This window comes from Camelus dromedarius, chromosome 9, assembly GCF_036321535.1.
Source record: "Camelus dromedarius isolate mCamDro1 chromosome 9, mCamDro1.pat, whole genome shotgun sequence".
NCBI lineage: Eukaryota > Metazoa > Chordata > Mammalia > Artiodactyla > Camelidae > Camelus > Camelus dromedarius.
The window spans coordinates 68,552,262-68,574,482 of NC_087444.1; the positions used below are offsets into that span (position 1 = coordinate 68,552,262).

Here is a 22,221-nt window from a genome sequence, read left to right on the forward strand (position 1 = left end):
AGAGGGGATTCCCGGCCTTCGCCCGGGCACGGATTTTCCCGCTGGCTACGTGGGGAGTGGGGTGGAGTCCTGCCCTGAACTTCCTCCTGGGCTGAGACGCCCGAGGCCTGGACGGGTGGGGGTGGGGAGGATGGGAGCCAGACTCCGAAATGGGAGGGAGGAGGGGGCTGGGGGCTCGGACTCCGGGGTTTGAGGGCAGGGGGTGGTGCTAGGGGCCTGGACTCCCGGGTCTGATGAAGGAAGGGGCTGAGGGCCGGGTCTCCTGGGTCTGAGCGAGGAGGTGGCTTGGAGACCGCGACCACTAGATAAGAGCAAGGAGGGCCTGAGGCCCGGACTTTTGGGACCCCCGCCCCCGTCATTGTTTCGAAGGGTGGTCAGTCCTTCAATGCGCAAAGCCCCCTCCAGCCTCTTCGAGAGTCGCCCAATCCGAAGCGTTCTGGCTCTAGGGCCGATGAGTCAGCAGATACGAGAGGGGAGGGGGTCAAGCCTGACTCAAGGATGGGAAATACTCCTGGTCTCCAGGGAATCGAAATTGGTATCCTTCCTCCAAGATCGCGGCCAGAGCCAAGCTGGACACCGGGTACCCCAGGGTGGCCCCACCATCCCTCTGGTTTTACCGCTGCCTTAGTCCTGCTAGCGGCACAGGGATTTTAGAGCCCAAACGGGCGGCGGGTGCCAGGCACCTCCCCATTCCCCCTTTTCCCGTAGTCCTCGAGCCTCTGTTTACAGGAGACAGAAGCCCTGGTTACAGAGAGGAACCCGGGCGTCCGGGCCGAGCCTCCTCGTCACGGCTTCCAGGAAGCCCCCCTCCCCCGCCCCTAGCGAGTGAGTCACAGGCTAGAGGGAGGCTGCAACCGTGCCAGAGCCGCCCGCAGCTCACGGGACCGGCTGGGAAGGCCCCTCGGCACCAGAAAGCGCCGCACCAGGGATTCCCCCGTGCTCTGTCCGACGAGTAAGCCGCATGCCTAGCAGAATCTCCCCACCTCAACACAAGCCCGCAGTCTGCAGTTGCAGCCTTGCAAGAATGAACTTTTCAACCATTATAACTGCACTCTGTGGCAATGATTTATTTCTACCCCCGTGAGGGCAACCAGCTCACCAAGACCTTCTTTAAAAATTAGTTATTTTCTCCAGATCTTAAGAAAGTCTCAGGGCAACCCTTTGTCAGTAAAAGACCTGTAAATAAGGGGAGTGACTTCTGCAAATTTAAAGTTCTCTCAAGGCACACCTCCTTATAAGACATCCATCCGACCATCAGTTGGGGATGACCCATTTCTTCCCTCTCCAGACACCTTTCCACCAAGGAAACCCTCCACCATAATAAAAGACCTCCCCCTTTCCAATCTTGAGTTTTCTCTGAGTGTGAACTCTTAACATAATTTAAGGCCCTGGTATTATAGGCTGCTCCCATTTACCAACTGCAGAATAACTTGGCCTCTCGGCTTGAGTCTCCTCGTGTATAAAATGGGCATAATAATACTTCCCTGAGTTAATGTATGTAAAGCACTTTCATGCAACAGTGCCTAGCCCAGAAGAAGCGATCAGAAATGCCATTATCTGCGTGAGGGTGAGAAGTCACAGCTGCCCTGAAATAGGAAAGGAGGCCCCTTTCCAGCCTTGCCAGGTATCTGGGACCCCAGCCCCCTAAACCCCGTGAGTGGGGGAGGGGAGGGCGGTCCAGGTCTCTGGATCTGAGAGCGAGACTGTACCAGATTGGCAAGTCTCAGGAGAGAATTCTCCACCAAGCCTGCTGGTCTCCTCTCCCCGCTTTGCTCCAGCGGATTCCCTATGGATATTTGTTTCTCCGTGTCTTCTTTTTTCTGTTTCTTTATGTGACCCTCCCTCCCCTTTCTCGCTCTGAATTTGTCTCTCTGGAACTGTCTCTTATCACTTTTCTAGGATGCCTTCTCACCTCCCTTCTTCTCCTTACCCTGTCTCTCCCTCTCTGTGCATGTCTCCCTGTGTGTCTCTCCCTGTTTTTTCTTTGCGTTCCATCACTTCTCTCTCTAGCTCTCTCTGCGCCTCTCCCCGCCCCCGTCGGTCGGTCTCTCATGCACACGCCCTCTCGGCCTCTGCCCTAGTCAATTCCCCCAGGAGCCCTTCCCCCACCTCCGTCCCAGTTCCCTTCTGAGCGCCTCAGTCTCGAGCCTTGAAAACTGAGCCGACACCGCCACCCCACGCACTCCCCGAGGGGTCGCGACCGCCAACGGGCCAGGTTCTGGCGAGTCCGGGCCGGGTCCTCCTCCGCCCGGGCCCCGGCGGGGACCTGGCGGGCTGCGCTGGGGTCGCGCGTCCGGGAAGCGCCCCTCCTGGGCCTGCCCTCCTGGGCCTGCCCTCCAGGGCCCGCCCCCCGGCCCCGCCCCCAACGGCTGGATAAAAGCGGCGGCTCTTCCAGCTAGCCGCAGCCTGTCTCCAGCGCTCCCACGTTCGGCCGTCCATTCAGCCTTCGGCCATCCGCCGCGCCATGGATCTCACCGCCATCTACGAGGTGAGCCCCCGCTGACCGGCACCTCGGGTTCCTCTTGCTTGACTCCCTTCTCCAACTAGGGCTCTCTAGCGCCATAAACTCCCGCCCGGGACTCCTGGCTTCCTTCTCAAATTGAAGTTCCTTTACGCCTGCCTGACATTCTGGCCCGGGGTCCCTGCCTCCCCTTTAAGACCAGTGTCATCCTCTGGAGGTGAAAATGGAGCCCGTGACTTTCGGGTCTCGGCGAAAACATGAGTGGGACGGCCCTCGGAGATGGAAAGCTGAAGGACTTTTCTCAGATTGGGGCTGTCTGGAGGCGGAAATGGCCCCACACCTGGCTTACCCCTGTAGTTGCTGAGGGCGCGGTTTTGCGCGGAGGCGTTTCTGGGGCTGGAGTCTCAGGGTACAGGGGAACCGAATTCTGTCTCTCCACTCCCTGACCCAGAGGACGACTCTGGGAACTCTAAAACAGAAGAGATCGGGACTCCTAGGTTAATTTTGTCCGCTCCTCCAGTTGTGAGACTGGAGAACCCGACGTGCGGAATCAGATCCCGAGAGACCCAGAGGCTTAAAACTGGAAAAGAGTTGTGTCCCCTGACTTAAGGGCCCCTCTTGATCCAGCGGTGGGAGCTTGGTTCCTTGGATCCCTTGGGATAGACTTCAGTCGCGAATAAACTCAGAACCTCCAAATCGGGATTCTTGCGATCCGGAACCCACGGGTGTCTGCGGGTGGGTGGGGCTCAGGTCAGGAGCCCACAAACCGGACTGGCAAGCTCTTGGGTGCCCTGCAGCTGGGGCGGGGCGTCACCCTGCATTTTCGGTGTCTTAACCGATCCCTGTTCCCACAGAGCCTCCTGTCGCTGAGCCCTGACCTGCCATCCGACCATGGAGAGACTGAGTCCAGCCCGGTCTGGGCCTCCTCGGGACCCTGGAGCCTCAGTTCATCTGACTCCAGCCCGGCTGGGGTCGCTGCCCGGCTGCCTGGCCGCTCCACCAGCCTAGTGGAGGGTCGCAGCTGCGGCTGGGTGCCCCCACCCCCAGGCTTCGCACCCCTGGCTCCCCGCCCAGGCCCTGAGCTGTCGCCCACCTCACCTACTGCGACCCCCACCACCTCATCCCGCTACAAGACTGAGCTATGTCGGACCTTCTCTGAGAGCGGGCGCTGCCGCTATGGAGCCAAGTGCCAGTTTGCCCATGGCCTGGGAGAGCTGCGCCAGGCCAGTCGCCACCCCAAGTACAAGACGGAACTCTGCCACAAGTTCTACCTCCAGGGCCGCTGCCCCTACGGCTCGCGCTGCCACTTCATCCACAACCTCAGCGAGGACCTGGCTGCCTCCGGCCACCCCCACGTGCTGCGCCAGAGCATCAGCTTCTCAGGCCTGCCTTCAGGCCGCCGACCCTCGCCACCACCAGCAGGCCTAGCAGGTCCTTCTCTGTCCTCATGCTCCTTCTCGCCCTCCAGCTCCCCACCACCACCACCTGGGGACCTTCCACTTTCACCCTCTGCTTTCTCTGCTGCCCCTGGGACCCCTGTGGCCCGAAGGGACCCCACCCCAGCCTGTTGCCCTTCCTGCCGAAGGGCCACCCCCAGCAGCGTCTGGGGGCCCTTGGGCGGCCTGGCACGGAGCCCCTCTGCACACTCCCTGGGATCTGATCCCGACGAATATGCCAGCAGCGGCAGCAGCTTGGGGGGATCTGACTCGCCTGTCTTTGAGGCTGGGGTTTTTGGGCCACCCCAGCCACCTGCAGCCCCCCGGCGACTCCCCATCTTCAATCGTATCTCCGTTTCTGAGTGACAAATGCCTACCCAGTACAGATCAGCTGGATCTTGAGGGGGGCCATTTCTCTTATGCTAGGGGTTCCAGGGCTGTGGGGAACCAAGGGACTCTGAATTAAGTAGCTCCCCCCCACCTACCAAAGTGCATTAACTCACTCCCCTGACCGTACGCTGGGGCAGGTCCCCAGTGTGCAAGCTCAGTGTTCATGGTGTTGGGAGGAGTGTTTTCTGGGGTCTTAAAAAAAGATGTAGCAAATTTGAGGGAGGCAGTGAGCCCTCTAACTCTCCCACCTTTCCCTTGCCCAATGCTGTGAATAATAGGCTCCCAATGCCCCCTTTCAATTTTTCCTAGATCCTGAGGTTCCAGTGTCAGACAGTGACCTGAGCCTCCCCTGAAGGGGAATCCTGGTGCTCAAATTTCCCTCCAAAAGCAAGTAGCCAAAGCCATTGCCAGCCCCCTGTGCTCCCCACTACCTGCCCCTGCCTTTAGGCCCTTTATTTATGACGACTTTATTTATTCTAATAGATTTTATAGTATTTATATATATTGGGTCGTCTGCTTCCCTTGTATTTTTCTTCCTCTTTTTTGTAATATGGGAAATGATTAAATAATTAAGTATACTATAATAATATATTAAGTAATATATTGTTAAAAGTTTATTTTTGTGTTTTTTGGAATTTTTAAATAAAAGAAATCGGTGTGTAAACTGGAATCCTGGCTTTCCTGCGGTCTAGAGGCTGTGAGAGGAGAGGGTAGGATGGTGTGGCCTTTTTTTTAAGAAATGGGGTAGAATCTATGGATAGCTCCTCCGAACCTTCCCGGGGCCCAGCCGCCAGCGTTGCTTACCTGGCAGGAAGTGACGTCACCTGGTCCGGCCGTTCACCTGAGAGGGCGGGGCCAGGTGAGGTCACCCGGTTGGAACCGGGAGAGCCAGTTCCCAGGGCGGGGGTAGGGGGGCCGGCGCTCCTGTCCCGATGGGCTCCTTGACCCAGCTCTCGGCCAGGCGCGGGCGGGGACTGGATGTTTCCGTCCCCACGGGGCCGAGGGAGGAGGGCGGGGTGGAGTGGGGAGGACGGAATGTGCCGGGGCGCGAGCCCAGCGCGGGCGGGGGCAGCCGGCGCAGCCGTGGGGGAGGGGTTGTCCCGGAAGCCGGGGCGGCCGGGGTCCCGCCGCCCGGCCTTCCAGGACTGGAGGTGGTGAGCGGGGAATTCAGGCTTTCGGAATCTTGGAGGGGGGAGCGTGAAAGCCTCAGGATTGTAAAATCTCAACATTTTGGAATCTCAGAGTAAGACTCTCGGCGACTTAGAACTTAGATAGGTGGTGTCTCAGAACGTTTAGGAATCGCAGAATTGTAGCCTCAAGCTTTCTGGGCCCCTAGAACTTCGGAATTCCAGAATCTTGCCCTGTCGGGCTTCGAAGAAGTTCGGGATTGCAGGCTCTCGACAGTTCTGAGCGGTGGAAGCGCGGCCCCGCGTTCTAGGTGGGGTCGGGGGTCGCGGTCGCGAGCCAGGGTATGTGGGTCTCGGCGGCGTCGGGGTGTGGCCCCGGGAGAACAGCGTCCTCGGACCATACAAGGCAAGAGGCGGCGAGAGCCACCCTGGGGCGGAGGAGCCGCGCGCCCTGCGCCCGGAAGCCGCCCCGCGTCAGCGCCTGCTCCCCGCCCGGCTTCCGCCGCAGCCCCTTCTTCCTCGACCTCTCGTCTCTTTCGCCCTCTTTTTCCTCTCTCCCCACTTTCCTCTCTTGGCCCTCCTCCCCTCTCTCAGTTCCTCCCCGCTGGACCCTTCTGCGCTGCCCTTTCCCTCCCCTTCTTCCTCCACCCTCTTTATAACTCTTCCCCTCCCCCAGCTCGCCTCTCCCCTTCCCGTTTTTAATCTCCTTCCATTCCTGACCCCCATCCCCTGTCCTTTACCCACTTTCTCTTCCCTTCTAGTTCTCCTCCTCCTTTCCCTTCTCCCCCTCTCCCACTCACCTCCTGGGTTCCACCTCCCTCCCCACCCTATAACCTGTGAGTGTGCTTTTCGTCCCTTGTAGTCCCTTTCCCTTCTCCCGTCCCCTCCTGACACCTTGCCCTCTCTGCATTAGCCCTTTTCCCTTGCCCAATGGCAGGCCCTGACCTTTGATCTTCTCTTTCAGGACCCCCCCCCCCCACCTTGTGGGAAAGGGCTCAGGTCCCCATACTTGGGGAAGAGGGTTGGGAAAGAGAAACAGAAACCCAGAGATCCAGAGACATTGGGGGTGCAGAGAGGAAGTGCAAACCACACAGAGACACTTACAGACACTGAAATAACAAGAAGAAACACATCTCCGGTCCTTCCCTTAGCAAAAACAGATTCTCTGCTTCTTCTAAACAAATCCTCATTTGAGAAAATGGCACCTACCACCAGCTACCTGTGAGTCGGTCCCCTTGACTTTCTCATACCCGCACCCCAATCCAGCAGCAGTCCTGTCTGATTCACTTTATAATGAGATCTACAGTCCACCCTCCTGCCTCCTCCTCTGGCCCCCACCCTGATGCTATCCAGCACCATCTCCCATCTGAACCATCATGGCAGCCCCTTCCTGGTCTCCTGGCTCAGGCCCCTGCCCTCGGTCTCCTCCCCACTCTCCCCCGCTCCCCGACAACCAAAAGAAATCTGTCATGACACCTGAGTCAGATCACGGAAAAGCCAAAGTCCTAAGTCTTTACCAGCCTACACAGCTTGGCTCTCATCTTTGGTCACTCTTGCTCTAGTCACTCTGGCTTTCACCAACATGTCTGACATGTTTCAGTCACAGGACCTTTGCACTGGCTGTTCCCTCTGCCTGGAATACTCCCCCATGGCTCACTCTCCTCATTCAGGTCTCTGCTCAAATGTCTTCTCAGTAAGATGGTCTCTGAGTACTATTATGGCAACCCCCATCCTCCCTACCTTGCTCGACTTTTTCCATGAGGTTTACCATCACGTAACATACAAAATGTACTTAGATCTTACGTTTGTAGTTATCTGCCCCCTGCACTAGAATGTCAAATCCTCAGGGGCAGGGACTTGGAATTTGTCTTGTTCACTGCTGTATTACTCACACCTAACCCTAAACAGAAACCGGTCACGTTAATGGTCATAAATTTCAGGATTTGTTGAAAAAAAAGAAATTGATTCAGAAATGGAGAGGGAAAGAGAAAATTCCAAGACACAGGGAAAAAAGTAGTAACTATGTGAGGTAATTGATGTTGACTACATATATCGTGGTAATCATTTCACAATTTATACATTTTTACAATTTTACATTTATACAATTTTAAATCATGTACACCTTGGACTAACAGTGTTACGTGGCAATTTTACCTCAATAAGACTGGGGGGAGGGGAAAATCCAAGACAGAGAAAGATGGAGAAAGAGGCAGTGTCATCATATACACATTTTGCGGAGGACCTACAGCCTGACATCATTTACAGAAGTCTTAAACTGGTATTTGCAGTCAATTAAATGTCCAGGCATCTAAGAGGCGATACCACCCCCTGGCGGCCAAGAGGAAAATGGTACCTCACCACACAAAACACTCCGTAACCAATCGTCGCCAGACCCAGCAGTCTTTACAGCTTGAAAAATCCCGAAAATCGAAATGTTCACTCCTCTAAACGATGTAGTTGTTTGGGTTGATTAAAAAGATGTATAGATTCATAGAAATTTATAGAAAGTTAAAATTGCTCCAGGTGAGGATCGAACTCACAACCTCGGCATCGCTCCGCTCAGCACTGCTATATAAGTACCGCGCGCTAACCGATTGCGCCACTGGAGCCTCGGCCGCACCCTTACGCAGCGGGGTCCTTCAGTCATTCGTGGCCACGTGACCTCGCTGAGCCAGCCCCGCCTTGTTCTTGCATATACCAAAAAGAATCTTCGGGTTGGCTAATAGGAGCAAGTACGTCACCATTTCCGGATTCTCACGCCTCCAAGGCTCTTGCTGTAAAAGGGAAAAGTCCGCGAGGCGTTAGGAATGTGGGGGTGTAGCCTGCCTGGGACGCGCCTTCTTATGAATATTCAGAATCCGGGGAGGAGGGGGTCTTAACCCTTCACTGACTGGCCGGCCGGAAGGCGGCCCCTCCCCCCCGCGGGCGGGAACAGGATATGAGCCTGGGCGGCTGGGGGGAGGGGAAGCCCCAGGCGACCGCCCCCCGCCCCACAGCTAGGACCAGACTTTCCGGCCATAGATGTGGCGCCGCCGCCGCCTGAGCCCCGTGCCACCCATCCCGGAGCCTGACGGGTCCAGAGTCTCAGACTCCAGCCGCCCGAATCTCTGCACCGCGTCTTGAGAGACCCCGAAGCCCAAGCCCCGGCGTCCAGGCTAGAGGACCCCAGATATCCAGGTGCCCAGCGCCCCCTCCTGGAGGTGCCGGGGTCCGGGACATTAGCCCCGTGCGACCCTGGAGGCTGAGCTTCCTGCACCCGGTTTCGAAGAATTTAGGATCCCAGACTGGAGATTCCCTCTGGGGTTTCCCAGAAAGCTGAGCCCAAGACTCCCGGGGTTGGAGGAACTTGAGTTACAGACGCCTAGCGCCTCAATCAGCCCGTTTTGGGTTGAAGCGCCCACTACTTCAAGAGGACTCTGGAATTTGGGACACCCTGCGCTCCCGCCTGGAAGTGGTTTAATCCCTGTTCCTAGAGTTAGGGAACTCACAGGAATTCGGGTCCCCTCACTGCCCCATCTAGAAGACTCAGGAATTTGGGCCCCCAACACCCCCAACTGAGACTCAAGAGCCGAGACTCCCAGCATCTTCCATTTAGAGGACCAAAGAAATTCGGACCACTGTCCCCCAATCTCCGAAAGACGCCGGATTCTGGTTCTCGGAGCCTAAAAGCTCGAAGTTTACGCCCCTGACTTGCAGAGACCCAGGAGCCCCGGCTCTGCGCCTCCCCGGGGACCGTGCTCGAGTCGAATAGGAGCCGGGCTGCCTCGGTTCGGGGCTGGAGACTCCAGGGGAGGTGAGGGGGAAGGCGAGGGGCCCCACCGGGCTGGGGGAGGGGGCGGCGCCGCTGCAGCTGAACAATGAGGGGGCGTGCCGGCGGGGGGCGAGCGGAGGCGCCGGCGGGAGTTGGGGGCTAGAGGGGTGTAGGGAGGCGCTCGGCGGGAGCTGCGGCGATGGGGACAGTGAGCGGATCGCGGAGGGACTGGCTGGAGAGGGTCGAGGACTCAGGGCCAGCGCCCTAGCTCGCAGCCGTTCGCGGGGGAGGGAGCCGTCTGCAGGACCCTGGCATCCGGTCCCCCAGCCTCCTCCGCCCTCCCCTGGGACCCTGCGGCCTCCCGCCTACGGCTTTTTCCCAGCCCTGCCCCTGGCCCTCGGCTCCAGCCAGAGCCCAAAAGTTCCCAGGATCCCTGAGCCTCCGGCCGCAGACACACTAGACTCGCGGCTTCGGCGACTCTTTTGCTCGCTTCACTCTCCTTTGTCTCCTCCTTTCCATCCATCTTTTTTCAGTGTTAAAGCTCCTTGTCCCTTTCCTTCTGTCACTTTGTCTCTGTCTCCCTTTTTAGTTACTCCCAGGACCCCCTCCCTGGATTTAGACCACACTCCTAGTTCTCAGCCCCTAGTCTGGGGGGGGGGGGGCAAGGAGGCTTATGGGGTCCTGATATCCAAGAAGGGGGTCTTTCTGCAGAAGCTGCGGATCCACTCAGCCATGCCTGAGGGAGCCCGTGGACTGGGCCTGTCTAAACCCAGCCCTAGCCTTGGCCGCAGGGGTGAAGCCTGTGACTGTGCAGCTGTGTGTGAGACTCAGACAGGTGAGCCTGCGAGGGAGGGTGGGAGTCTGCCGGGCATCACTCAAGACACTGCAGCCCTCTGGGGCTGGCCCAGTGCTGGGCAGTGCTGGCAACACAGGCTGACCAAGACGCCCTCAGCCCTGCCTGCACAGAGCTCCACATCTGGTGGGGAGACGGACCCATCCCCAGACCATGATAGTCCAGACTGGGAAGCCCAGCACAGAGGGGCCAGAGCTGGGATGGAGAAAGCCCAGGAGGCTTTGGGAATCCAGTCTGGGAGGTCAAAGGAGGCTTCCTGGAGGAGGGGATATCTAAACTGAGAATTAAAAGATGAGGAGGAATGAGTTGAGAGAGGCAAGGACCCTGGCATCCGGTCCCCCAGCCTCCTCACAGAGAGAACAGTATGTGCAAGAGCACAGAGGTGACGGGGCTACTTATTTAAGTAACTGAAAGAAGTTTGAGTGTGACTAGAGTCCAGAGTGTAAGGTGGTGTGGCTTGGGAAGAGAACAGACTGGAATGGTCTGTAATGGCCACCTTGCACAGGGCCCTGTGGACCTGAGTAGTTTAGATTATATCCCTGAGGGCAGGAATGGGTTATACTTGTGGGAGTGAGTCAGACAGGTGAATTTGTAAAGCTCTCCCAAACTGACGCATGGAGGGAGATTGGAAGAATGGAGGCCAGAAGTCCAGAGACGACCCTCATGGGAGAGGACAGGGCTGGACGCAGGGAGGGCATTTGGGGGAGAAGGGAACCCATGGGAGAGGTGGATGACCAGGGGTGGGTGGGGGAGTGTGTGGGGAAAGACCCCCTGATTTCTTGCTCCACACCCCCAGCAGCCCCTGCCACCCCCGCCATGGCCTCCCCCCGGGGTTCTGGAAGTTCCACATCTCTGAGCACAGTGGGCTCTGAGGGGGACCCGGCCCCAGGGCCTGCCCCAGCCTGCTCAGCCTCCAGGCCGGAGCCCCTTCCAGGGCCCCCCATCCGCCTGCATCTGTCACCTGTGGGGACCCCCGGTTCAGCGAAACCCTCGAGGCTGGAGCGTGTGGCCCGCGAGATTGTGGAGACAGAGCGGGCCTATGTCCGGGACCTCCGCAGCATCGTGGAGGTGAGGTGGGCAGGTCCCCAAGTGCAGTGGGGGACCTCGGCCAGTGCCTCCACCCTCGTAACCCCAGTCATCCCCACAGGACTACCTGGGCCCTCTGCTGAACGGCGGGGTCCTGGGGCTGAGCGCCGAGCAGGTGGGCACGCTATTTGCCAACATCGAGGACATCTACGAGTTCAGCAGGTCAGGGACGGGTGGGATGGGCAGGGCACTGGCTGGGGCGGAGGGGGGTGTTCAGGGAGGCAGGCTCTGTTCTAACTCAAACCTGGGAGCCCCATAGCACCTTGTCCAGGCTAGAACATGGGGTGTTGTACAGTTGGGCAGAGATCATGAGGGGGAGTGAAAGTCCAGAGTGGTGGAAGAGTGAGGCAGATAGGAGCCTGAGGACCCAGATGTAGTCCAAATACTGGGATGAGTCCAGGCATTGAGATGGGTCTAGCGTGGGTCTGGGATTGCAGCGAATCCAAGACTTAGGTGGGGCCGAGGATCGTGACAGTGTGAACATTGTGTGACCACCTCATCCCAGGGTAACCCTCTGTACCAGACAAACCAGGATGGTTGGCCACCCAATGAGGAGGATGCTGAAATCCAAGGATCATGACACCTGAGTGTCTTAAAGATGCTTAATTAAAGTTATTGCAGGATGTCTGTGAATTGTGACAAGACCTCAGGGTCACAGTAGGATCTTAAGGTTATCATGGTTCTGAACACCCTGACACACATCTCCCTGGGTCATGACATGAGACCCCCAGGCTCATGCCAGCTGTGACAGGGTTTCAGCCTGAGGAACATCGCGCTGACCCAGGACAAAGTCTGAGCAGGTTGCGATCTCCCATGTTGCAATCAGAGTACCTTTGGTCTGGACATGACACCCCTTTGAAAGATCCTGGCAGCCACTGAGACTGCAGCCTCCTGGAATCCTCCCGTGGGGGACCACAGAGGCCAGGGCAGTCCCTCACCTGGCCTCTCTCCCCCTCAGTGAGCTCCTGGAGGACCTGGAGAGCAGCAGCAGTGCCGGGGGCATTGCCGAGTGCTTCGTGCAGAGGGTGAGTTGAGGGCCTGGGCTGGGGCCTGGGTGAAGGGGGACCAGGCCTGGGCAAGGCATGGGTTGGGGCGGGGAGGCAGGTTGTGGGGAGTTGCGAACTGAGGTCTCCTTGACTCCCTTGTTGCCCACAGAGTGAGGATTTTGACATCTACACGTTGTACTGCATGAACTACCCGAGGTGAGGGGCGAGGAGCCCCTGCTGGACCCCAGGCTGGGCCCACAAGCTGATGTGCCAGCCAGTCTCCCTCCACCCCGACCCGGCCAGCCAGCTTCAGCCCCCACTAGACCATGAGAGTAACTGCCCTCTCCCTAACCAGCCCCTGACCGCTGCCGGCCCCTGAAGGTTCCCAAACCTTGGCCATTCCCCAGCCCCTCCCAGCCTTGCCCACTGGAGCCTCTAGTCCCCCTGACCTGTGCTGTGCCCCTAGCTCCCTGGCCCTGCTCCGGGAGCTGTCGCTGTCTCCGCCAGCAGCCCTGTGGCTGCAGGAACGCCAGGCCCAGCTCCGCCACTCCCTGCCCCTGCAGAGCTTCCTGCTGAAACCTGTTCAGCGCATCCTCAAGTACCATCTGCTGCTGCAGGTCAGCTATGGCCCCTAGGGGGCTGCTTGGGGAGGGACATGGCTCTTTCCATTGGCCACCTGGTGGTGCATCTGGAGGGTGGACACTGGACAAGCTGGGCAAGGCCTGGGGAAGCCTCTAGTGCCTAGAAACTAGGCCAGAGTTTGGGGAAGGGTCTCGCTGGCCATGGGTGCTGGCCCAGCTGATTTCACTTCCTGTCTTTGCCTGTTTGTCTCTCTCCATCTCTGGGTCTCCATCTCTGTTCCTGCCTTTCTCTCTCTCTCTCTCTCTCTCTCTCTCTTTCTCTTCTATCATTGTCATTCTTTCTTCTTTTGTTTGTCTTTCCCTCCCTGGGTGCCCGGTGGCTGCCCTTCAGGAGCTTGGCAAGCACTGGGCGGAGGGCCCGGGCACTGGGGGCCGTGAGACGGTGGAGGAGGCTATTGTGTCCATGACAGCGGTCGCCTGGTACATCAACGACATGAAACGCAAACAGGAGCATGCTGCGCGCCTCCAGGTGACCCCAGGGTGGTCAGTACCAAGGCACTGGGTGGGCTGGGACAGCATGGACTGGTAGCTAACGCCTCTGTCTTGGTGTGTGTGCACCACCCACTGGTGCGTTTCTGTGCCTGCTGTGCCTGATGCGGTCCTGGCAGGAGGTGCAGCGGCGGCTGGGTGGCTGGACCGGTCCGGAGCTCAGTGCTTTCGGGGAGCTGGTGCTGGAGGGTGCCTTTCGAGGTGGTGGAGGGAGCGGCCCCCGACTTCGAGGGGGTGAACGGCTGCTCTTTTTATTCTCACGGATGCTGCTCGTGGCCAAGCGCCGGGGGCCAGAATATACCTACAAGGGCCACATCTTCGTGAGTTTGGGGATGGGGGCAGGGCCAGAATGTTACCGGCACGGTATCTTCTATACACTTGTACCTGTATACCTAATGATGTGGCTGGGGGTGGGGTCTGCAAGAAGGGACCATCCAGCTTCAGAGGAACACGTTTTCTTGAGTTCGAGGATGGAGGCAGGGTTTGAGAGGTGAGGCCAGTGGGATGCAGAGCTGGTGAGGGCCTGGAGGGGAGGACCTGGATCTGGCCACCAGGAAGCCTCTACATGGGGGAAGCACACCTTCTTGATCCAGAGGATGGTGGGAGGGCTGGTGAGGGAGGGCTGAGCCTAGCCTGGTGGGGAGGGTCCACAGAGGGAAAGGGGTCCATCTTTGTAGGGGGCAGGGGTACAGATGCACACGAAGGCATGTGGATGTGTCTGAGGCCTCTGAGCTTGCCTCCTGTCTCTGCCCCTCACCCAGTGTTGCAACCTGAGTGTGAGTGAGAGTCCTCGAGACCCTCTAGGGTTCAAGGTGTCCGATCTGACCATCCCCAAGCACCGACACCTGCTCCAGGTGAGCATGGGTTGGGGCTGGGTGGGCAGGGTTCCCCCCCAGCCCTGAGACCTCACCCCTGGCTCCCCACTCCACCCTCAACCTACCCCCAGGCCAAGAACCAAGAAGAGAAGAGGCTGTGGATTCACTGTCTCCAGCGCCTCTTCTTTGAGAACCACCCCGCCTCCATCCCTGCCAAGGTACAGCTCCTGCCACCACTGGGGGCCCTCAGAGTGCTGGACACCCACCCCCCCCACCCCAATAATACAAAAAGATTTTGAATGCAGGGAGGCTGTCTCAGAATGTGGTTGTTAAATTGCAGCATTAAGGTTGCCTGGGTGTCAATCCCAGCTCCACCATGTGACTTTCGGCAAGTAACTTAATCTCTCTGGCCTCAGTTTCTTCATCTGGAGGAATAATACCACCGGCCTCATAGGGTCGTGGTGAGGATTAGTCATTAACGCACGTGACACAGAGCAGCACCCATGAATGGGACCATGACTGGGGTGCTCAGGGTCCAGCCCCCTCAACCATTGTCTCTTTCAGGCAAAACAAGTTCTCCTTGAAAACAGCCTGCACTGTGAGTTGGGGCCTGGGGTGGGGAGGATGTGGAAGTAGAAGAATCACTTCCAAGAAAAAGTAGATTATTAGCCCTAAATCTCTCCCTGCAGGTGCTCCTAAAAGTAAGCCTATCCCAGAGCCCCTGACACCCCCACTTGGGTCTCCCCGACCTCGAGATGCTAGAAGTTTCACCCCTGGACGGAGGAACACAGGTAAAGGAGATGGACCCCTGAGCCCCTCCCCCAGGACTCAGGAATGCTCCTCCCAGCCCCCTCGTCCCCCAGGAGCCTGGAGCTGGCTCATAGCAGGGTTCTGATCTGCCTCTCCCACAGCTTCATCTCCAGGACCCTCCACTACCCGCCGTGGCCGCAGACAGTCTGGTGAGTACCCGCCACCTAAAAGTGAGGCAGGTGTTGGGTCAGAGCTGACCCCTGACATCACTGTGTCCTCCCCTCAGAGCCTCTGAAGGACCCCTATGTCATGTTCCCACAGAACGGTGAGTGAGCACCCAGCCCAGCCTGGTTCATCCCTCTGTCTGTCTCTTCCCTCGGGACGCCCAGTGTTCATGAGGGAGGGGTGATAGGGGCAGCTCATCAATCATAAGGAATAACACGTGTTCCTACATCTCACTCTTTTCTCTTTCTCATCTCGTCATCCCCAGCTAAGCCTAGACTCAAGGTGAGAAATATCCTGGGACAGGGTTTGGGGACTGGACTCCCGGTTCTGATGGAGGAGGGAGCTTGAGTTCCAAAGTCCTGGGCCTGAAGAAGAAGGGGGCTGGGGACCGGATTCCTCCGTCTGAGGGAGGAGGGGGTGGGGGCCCTCGACTCCTGCCCTCTTTTCTTTCCTTCCTCACAGCACACTGGCAGCGATGGGGAGCTCTTCCCGCCCTTAGAGCCTCAGCCGCCAGTTTTAGCTTCTGGAGCCCCTGAGGACCTGGAGGACACTGGACCCCCAACGCTGGATCCCTCTGGGACTTCAATCACTGAAGAGATCCTGGAACTGCTGAACCAGAGGGGCCTCCGGGATCCAGGGGTGAGCCAGGCATCCCATTATGGTGTCCTTGGGGCTCTCGGCTTGGGCAGGCCCAGACTGAGGGTCGGGGGTACCAGCTTACCCTGATATCTTTGGCTTCTTCCTCAGTGCCCACTACAGCCATCCTCCCACGACATTCCCAAGTTCCCCGGCGACACCCAGGTGCCGGACAACAGTGATACCCTGACATTCCAAGCCCTGCCCAGCCGGGACTCTTCAGAAGAGGAGGAGGAGGAAGAGCTGGATATGGACGACCGGGGGCCTTCCCCACTCCACGTCCTAGAGGGGCTCGAAAGTTCCAGTGCAGCTGAAATTCCCGACATTCCCAGCCTTTCCAAAGATCCTGATGTACCCAACCTCCCTGAAATTCCCAGCCTTTCTGAAATACCCAAAACTCCCCGCCTTCCCAGCCTCTCTGACATTTCCAGTGTTTTTGAAATGCCCTGCCTTCCAGCCATACCTAGTGTCCCCGACATTCCCAGCCTTTCCAGCACTCCTTCCCTCCCCTGTGACTCCTGGCTCCAGGGACCTCTGCAGGAGCCGGATGAGGCTCCAGCCACCAGGAGAGAACTGTTCCCTGGGAGCAGTTCTGGAAAACTGGGAGAATCCTCCTCAGAAAGCAGGGCAGAACAAGAAGAGGATGAAGGAGTATCATTCCCAGATTTCCAACCCCGGCATGTCACCCCAGATCAGGGATTCCCAGATGAGCTGGAGTTCCGCTCTTGCTCAGAAATCCGGAGCGCCTGGCGGGCACTGGAGCAGGGACAGCTGGCCCGGCCAGGTTTCCCAGAGCCATTGTTGATCCTAGAAGATTCAGATCTGAGTGGAGGCAGCGGAAGTGGGAAGGCAGGAGCCCCAACTTCAGAGAGGTCGGCGTCTCGTGTGCGAGAGTTGGCCCGACTTTACAGTGAGCGGATCCAGCAGATGCAGCGGGCAGAGACCCGGGCATCGGCCAATGCCCCCCGCCGCCGGCCACGGGCTCTGGCCCAGCCACAGCTGTTGCCCTGCCTGCCCCACGAGCAGGCCGAGCCAGGTGAGGGCCAGGTGTGTGGTCGGCAAAGGTGGCCCACAGAGGGGGTATCGGTCCTAACTCATCCACCTTTCTTTGTATGCAGGGCCCCTTCCTGCCTTTGGACATGTGCTGGTATGTGAGCTCGCCTTCCCACTGACCTGTGCCCAGGAATCTGTCCCCCTAAGCCCTGCTACCCAGGTTCAAGCTGCCACACCCTTGACTAAGCAGGGAGGCTGCCTGGGCGGCCAGGGTCTAAATGTTTCAAATTTGCCTGAGCAAGACCATCTGGACATCCAGGTTCCAGCTTCTACCCCTCTGCCTGAACAAGGAAGCCTCTGGAATATCCAGATTCCAGCCACCACACTTTTGCCCACAAAGGAAGACTCCCCAGGTGTCCAGGTTCCAGCTGTTACAACTTTTCCTGATCAAGAAGGCCACTTGGAAATTCAGGTTCCAGCTGCCACCCCTCCTCTGCCTGAGCAGAGAAGCCAAGTGGATGTACAGGTTCCATCTCCCACCTCTTTTCCTGAGCAAGGACACCAGGTAGACATCCAAGATCCAGCCACCACAGCTTTGCCCAAGCAAGAAAGTTATCTTGATGTCATGGTTTTAGCCACCACTCCTGTGGCCAAGCGAGAAGGCTGCCTGGACAGCCAGAGCCCAACCAACACCCCATTAACTAAGCAAGGGGGTTCCAGGGATGTTCAATTTTCAGCCACTGCCTGTGGCCAAGCCGTCAACCCTTTGCTCACAGACGGAAGCAGCCTGGACCGTCAGATCCCAGCCGACACCCCACTGCCCTCGCAACTTGACCTCCCAGACATTCAGGTTCTGGGGACCTCTCCTTTGCCTGCTCATGGAAGCCACCTAGACCATCAGATCCCAGCCAACTCTCCGTTATCCTTGCCCCAGGACCTCCCAGACTTTCAAGTTCCAGCTGCCACACCTTTGCCCCAGCCACAGGGCCTCATGGACACCCGGGTCCAACCCCTCCCACCTTTGCCACAGGAGGGAGGCCTCCCAGACATCCAGGGTCCAGCTGCCATGCTTTTGCTGCAGGAGCATAGCCTCACAGACCTCCAGGTTCAAAATCTGACACCTCTGTTGGAACAGAAGAATCCCACAGATGTCCACGTTCCAGCTGCCACACCTTTACTTGAGCAAAGAGGTCCCCGGGACAGTCAGGGCCTGTTCCCCACCCCAGTTCAGACCACCATGGCTTTGTCCAAACCAGGCAGCCACTCAGTCCCTCCTGTTGCCAGGCCAGGGTCTTCAGACTTGACCCCACCCCATAGTCCCCCACTCCCAACCCGTCAGCTCCTGGGCCCCAACGCAGCTGCCCTCTCAAGATACTTGGCAGCCTCATACATCAGCCAGAGCCTGGCTCGACGGCAGGGGCCTGGAGGAGAGGCCTTCCCGGCCTCCCGGGGCCCTTGGTCCTCCTCTGCCCCCACATCACGGGCACCTTCACCGCCACCCCAGCCCCAACCCCCACCGCCCCCAGCCAGAAGACTTAGCTATGCCACCACGGTCAACATCCAAGTCGGGGGTGGTGGGCGGCTACGACCAGCCAAAGCCCAGGTCAGGTTGAACCACCCTGCCCTCTTGGCATCCCCCCAGGAATCTGTGGGCCTTCGCAGAGCCCAGGGGGCTCCTGATGCCCCTTTCCACATGTGAGCCAGGATGTTGGGCTTCTTGAAAAGCAAAGACTTCAACTAGATGCCACAGACCCTCAGAATTCACCTAGAAGTCCAGACACTGAACACACGTCTGAAAATTGCTGCAACTTTCCAACTCCCCAGCTCCTTGGCGAATGGTCCTTATTACTTATCTGGATTAACCCAACAGGGATGGGAAAGGGGATGTCATTAATATTTTGTTTATTAATATTTTGAAATTATGTGTCTTTCCCATTCTGGAGGCAGTGGGGGATGATAGAAGACAACAATGAATGGAAAGGAATTGCAGCACGAATCAGTCATTCTGAAAATTTGGGGAATCGCAGACACCTTTGAGAATTATTGGAAACTGGACCCATTGCAATTTGGTGTATGATTTCAGAGGGTTAATGAACTGTTTGGTGCCCATCCAGGACAGCCAAGTTAAGATGCTTTGTTCCAAGCAGACCCCTAGAAATTCATTCCGTCAGCAATTTATCTAGTTCATGGGTCCCACCATCATCCATTCATCTCATCTGCTCAGCCATCTCTACCTATTCATTTAACTGTCTCTCCATCTCTCTCTCTTCCTCTCTGTGTGTCTTCTAATTCTTCATCCCACCCATGTGTCTTTTTTTCCCTCCCTTAAGGGAGGCACTGGGGATAAAACCCAGGATCTTGTGTACATCAAGCATGTACTCTACCTCTGGGATGTACCCCCACACCCCCACCCATGTCTTGCTTTACTCAGCCATCTCTACCCTATTCACCCCTCATCCAAACTCCCATCTAGCATCCATTTCTTCATCAGTCCATTCATCCATCTACTATCCCACCTGTCCATCTTCTCCAACCAACTCTCCATTCATCCATTTGTTCCTCCATATTTCCATCTCTGTCCGTTCATTCATGCTTCTCATCACTCAGCCATCTCCTAACCCTTCAAGCCAACCATCCTACCACCATCTGTACCACTATCCTTCCACCCCCTTTACTCTCTCTATCCATTCCTCATTAATTAGGTTCTTCTGGGTCTTGGTACTACAAAACTTCAGAGACAGTTCCATGCTAACGCCAAAATGGATCAAGTTTGGGATTCTGGGAAAAATGCCCCACATCTGTCTTACTGCTCTTAGCAACCACTCTCCACCCTCCTGAGTATTGCAGTTCTTGGACCTACCCGCACACACATCAGATCTCTTTACTCCATCTCTAGTTTGGGACCTCTACAGTACCTCAGTGTGCCCCACCCCCCAAAAGTAATTCAGGTCTTAGAGACAAACAAAGGCTTTTATATTAAGATCGTTCTCTCCCACTCCCAGCAGTGGCCAATGAAAAGCACAGTTAAAGCAGTTTCTTCAGTAAGATTAGCTTCTTTCGTTGAACACTTAACGTGTTGTGATTTAGCACATCATCTCAGGATCTTCCCTGGCATTCTGAGGAGACACCATAGCATTATGGCTGAGTTCAAGTCCCAACTTTTCTAGGACTTGGTGTGTAACTTCCCTCCCCTCCGAGCCTGAGTTTCCTCATCTGTACAATGAGGATGGCAGTATCTGCCGTGTAGGATTGTTGTAAAGATTCCCTGAGTATATCCTCACTTCCCAAGTGTTTGAGCCTGACTCACTAGGGCACTGTTCAAATCACAGATGTCCCAGCCCATGGAATCAGAACCTCCAAGGCAGGACCCTAAGAATCTGAAATTTTAACAATCAGTTAACAGCAAAAAAATGCTGTTATTGAGTACTAACTGCATACCCCAAGCATTAGTCACTTTATTTGAAGCTCATTCTCTGAGTCCTCACAATATCCCTAAATGGCAAGTGAGGATGGCTTTTAATCTCCACTTTAGAGATGAGGAAACTGAGGCACAGAGAGGACAAGGGACTCACTTGCCCAGTCACACAGGTGGGAAGGAGCAGAGCTGGGGCTCATCCACGCAGCCAAGCCTGAGTCTCCACTTACTTGAGTGTCTGTCCTGTGTCAGGCACTGTTCTTGCCACTGGGAGAGCACAACAGAGAACAATTCCTTGCCCACTTAAGACTTGCAGCCCTGTGCTCCCAAGGCCCTAGGTAGTTGATTAATTAGCTGGGTAAAAGAGCAAGGCCTGGCTCAACGTTAGTAGCTGGCTTCTGTTCAGTTATTGGGTGTTTACCACGTCACACACCAGGGCCCGGGCCCAGTCGGGCTCTGCAGCCTGGACCTGCTCCACTGCAGCCTCCGGAGGTCAGGGCTGAGGCTGGCCCTCCCCGCCTCCACCCCTAGCTGCACATTCCCAGACACCCCCAGCTGCACATTCCCAGCTGAAGGAAAGTTCCCAGCCCAGCCTGGGCTCCCAGCGGCGCCGGAATTCCCGGTATTTAAGGAGGCGGCCGGGAGGGAGAAGGGGACTGTCTACTCCAAGGCCTGGAGTGAGAAGGCGAGGCAAGCCCCCTCGGACTCTCCGGATGTGTCCCAGCTGTGCCTCGGGGAGGGAGCCAGAAGCCTCCATAAGGGGGTCTCTGGACCCTGTGGGAAAACCATGGGCACTCATTTTGCCTCAACCCCTCCCCCTGGTCCCTGCCCTTAAATTCCATTCCTCCCGCCAGCCAGCCCGACTCCTACCTCTGCTTCATGGCCCCAGTTCCAACGCCTCCTCAGGAAGACGTTTCTGGCTGCTCTACCACAGCCTGCCTTTTGTAAGCTTGGTCTTTAGAGCTACAGTTAAGACAGGCTTGGAAAGGGTAAGTAAGGGCGGCTGCCCACTGCCGCCTTTGGGACACTTCTGCCCTCCTTGGGATGTTTGGGTTAATGCCAGCCAACCTCATTTAACCCGAGTTAACTCCAGCTCCAGTGCAAAACTTGGTGTGGTGGTTATTTTGCCACCAGGCTGAACTTTCTCCCCCGCTAACAAGAAGCCTCACGGGACTATTAAGTCCGACAGTGCTTAGCCTGGCATCTTGTTAGAGCCCAGTCAACCCACTCTCCATCTGTAAGCACTTTATCTGTAGGCATTCCCTGTACATCAGTGCCTCCCGTGGAACCTTCCTTGACCACAGCAACATCCTCATCTGTGCAGCCCCTACACGTGCCTACTCTATCAGGTAGGGCAGATACACACAATGGGCAGTGAATCAGTAAACCGTAAGTTCCTTCTTTTATAAAGAAAATTGGTGAAACTCCCTTGATCAACATTCGAGTGTGTAATGAAGTTCCTGTTGGCATTCCCAGCATGGGGAGTAGTGTGGAACCTACCCCACTGGGGGGCAGATGGCTGTGTCCAGGGTGGGTGCAAAGGCTGGTATGGGACACACAGACGCCTCCCCCCGCCCGCGTCACTCGACTGATGCTCACTAGCTTCCTATAAAAATGAGGAAAGAAACTGAAGGCAACGTGATCCACAAGCAATACTTCACTCCCCTATACATATACGAGCGCCATCCCACAGAACTTTCTTCCACGATGGAAATGCTCTATCATCTGCACAGTCCAGTGGTAGCAACTGAGAGCCTGCTATATGTCAGCTCTTACCACATGGCAGACACAACAAATAAGCCCGTCCTCAGGCCCATAAGGACAGTTACCACCCTGACCATAACTGGGACCTGCTTTAAGGAGGCCATGGGGGCAGGTGGTTTTCCCAGGAGTTACTATTGATATCCTGAAGGTGAAACCAGTCAGGGGGTATCATCCACAAGGGGCTTACAGCCCTCCCACCCCCACAGCTCTCAGTCCTATCTACACTACAGGTTGGGATTAAGAAAACTTCCTTTCTGGGGGGAGGGTATGGCCCAAGTGGTAGAGTGTGTGCTTAGCAAGCATGAGGTCCTGGGTTCAATTCCCAGTAACTCCACTTAAAAAAATATAAAGATAAACCTAATTATCCCACCAAAAAAAACTTTAAAAAAAAGAAAACTTCCTC

The 22,221-nt window shown here is 56.8% G+C and overlaps 2 protein-coding genes and 1 non-coding gene across 5 annotated transcripts; 2 read left to right on the forward strand and 1 right to left on the reverse strand.

Annotated features, from left to right (window-relative positions):
- Positions 1-1,605: 1,605 nt before the first annotated feature.
- ZFP36 (ZFP36 ring finger protein) lies at positions 1,606-4,951 on the forward strand. Its single transcript, XM_010985169.3, has 3 exons — positions 1,606-1,624; positions 2,396-2,488; positions 3,316-4,951. Exons 2-3 carry the CDS (start codon positions 2,465-2,467, stop codon positions 4,261-4,263), a joined length of 972 nt encoding a protein of 323 aa, XP_010983471.1. The 5' UTR covers positions 1,606-1,624; positions 2,396-2,464; the 3' UTR covers positions 4,264-4,951.
- Positions 4,952-7,929: 2,978 nt separating this feature from the next.
- TRNAI-UAU (transfer RNA isoleucine (anticodon UAU)) lies at positions 7,930-8,023 on the reverse strand. Its single transcript has 2 exons — positions 7,986-8,023; positions 7,930-7,965 (listed from the first exon to the last, which is right to left on the reverse strand). It is a non-coding gene; the product is annotated as a tRNA-Ile (tRNA).
- Positions 8,024-8,232: 209 nt separating this feature from the next.
- PLEKHG2 (pleckstrin homology and RhoGEF domain containing G2) lies at positions 8,233-18,628 on the forward strand. Of its 3 annotated transcripts, none has more exons than XM_031458681.2 (19): positions 8,233-9,207; positions 9,862-10,000; positions 10,815-11,086; positions 11,166-11,266; positions 12,063-12,129; positions 12,260-12,306; positions 12,557-12,707; positions 13,063-13,200; positions 13,340-13,540; positions 13,982-14,074; positions 14,167-14,253; positions 14,600-14,633; positions 14,725-14,826; positions 14,947-14,994; positions 15,072-15,110; positions 15,276-15,292; positions 15,473-15,649; positions 15,758-16,682; positions 16,765-18,628. In XM_031458681.2, the coding sequence occupies exons 2-19, from the start codon at positions 9,898-9,900 to the stop codon at positions 18,336-18,338; spliced, it is 4,176 nt and encodes a 1,391-aa protein (XP_031314541.1). In that variant the 5' UTR covers positions 8,233-9,207; positions 9,862-9,897; the 3' UTR covers positions 18,339-18,628. The 3 variants fall into 3 exon arrangements, with proteins under 3 accessions (XP_031314541.1, XP_031314540.1, XP_031314542.1); XM_031458680.2 differs by having other exon boundaries at positions 9,877-10,000; XM_031458682.2 differs by having other exon boundaries at positions 9,877-10,000; positions 10,818-11,086.
- The last annotated feature ends 3,593 nt before the right edge of the window (positions 18,629-22,221 follow it).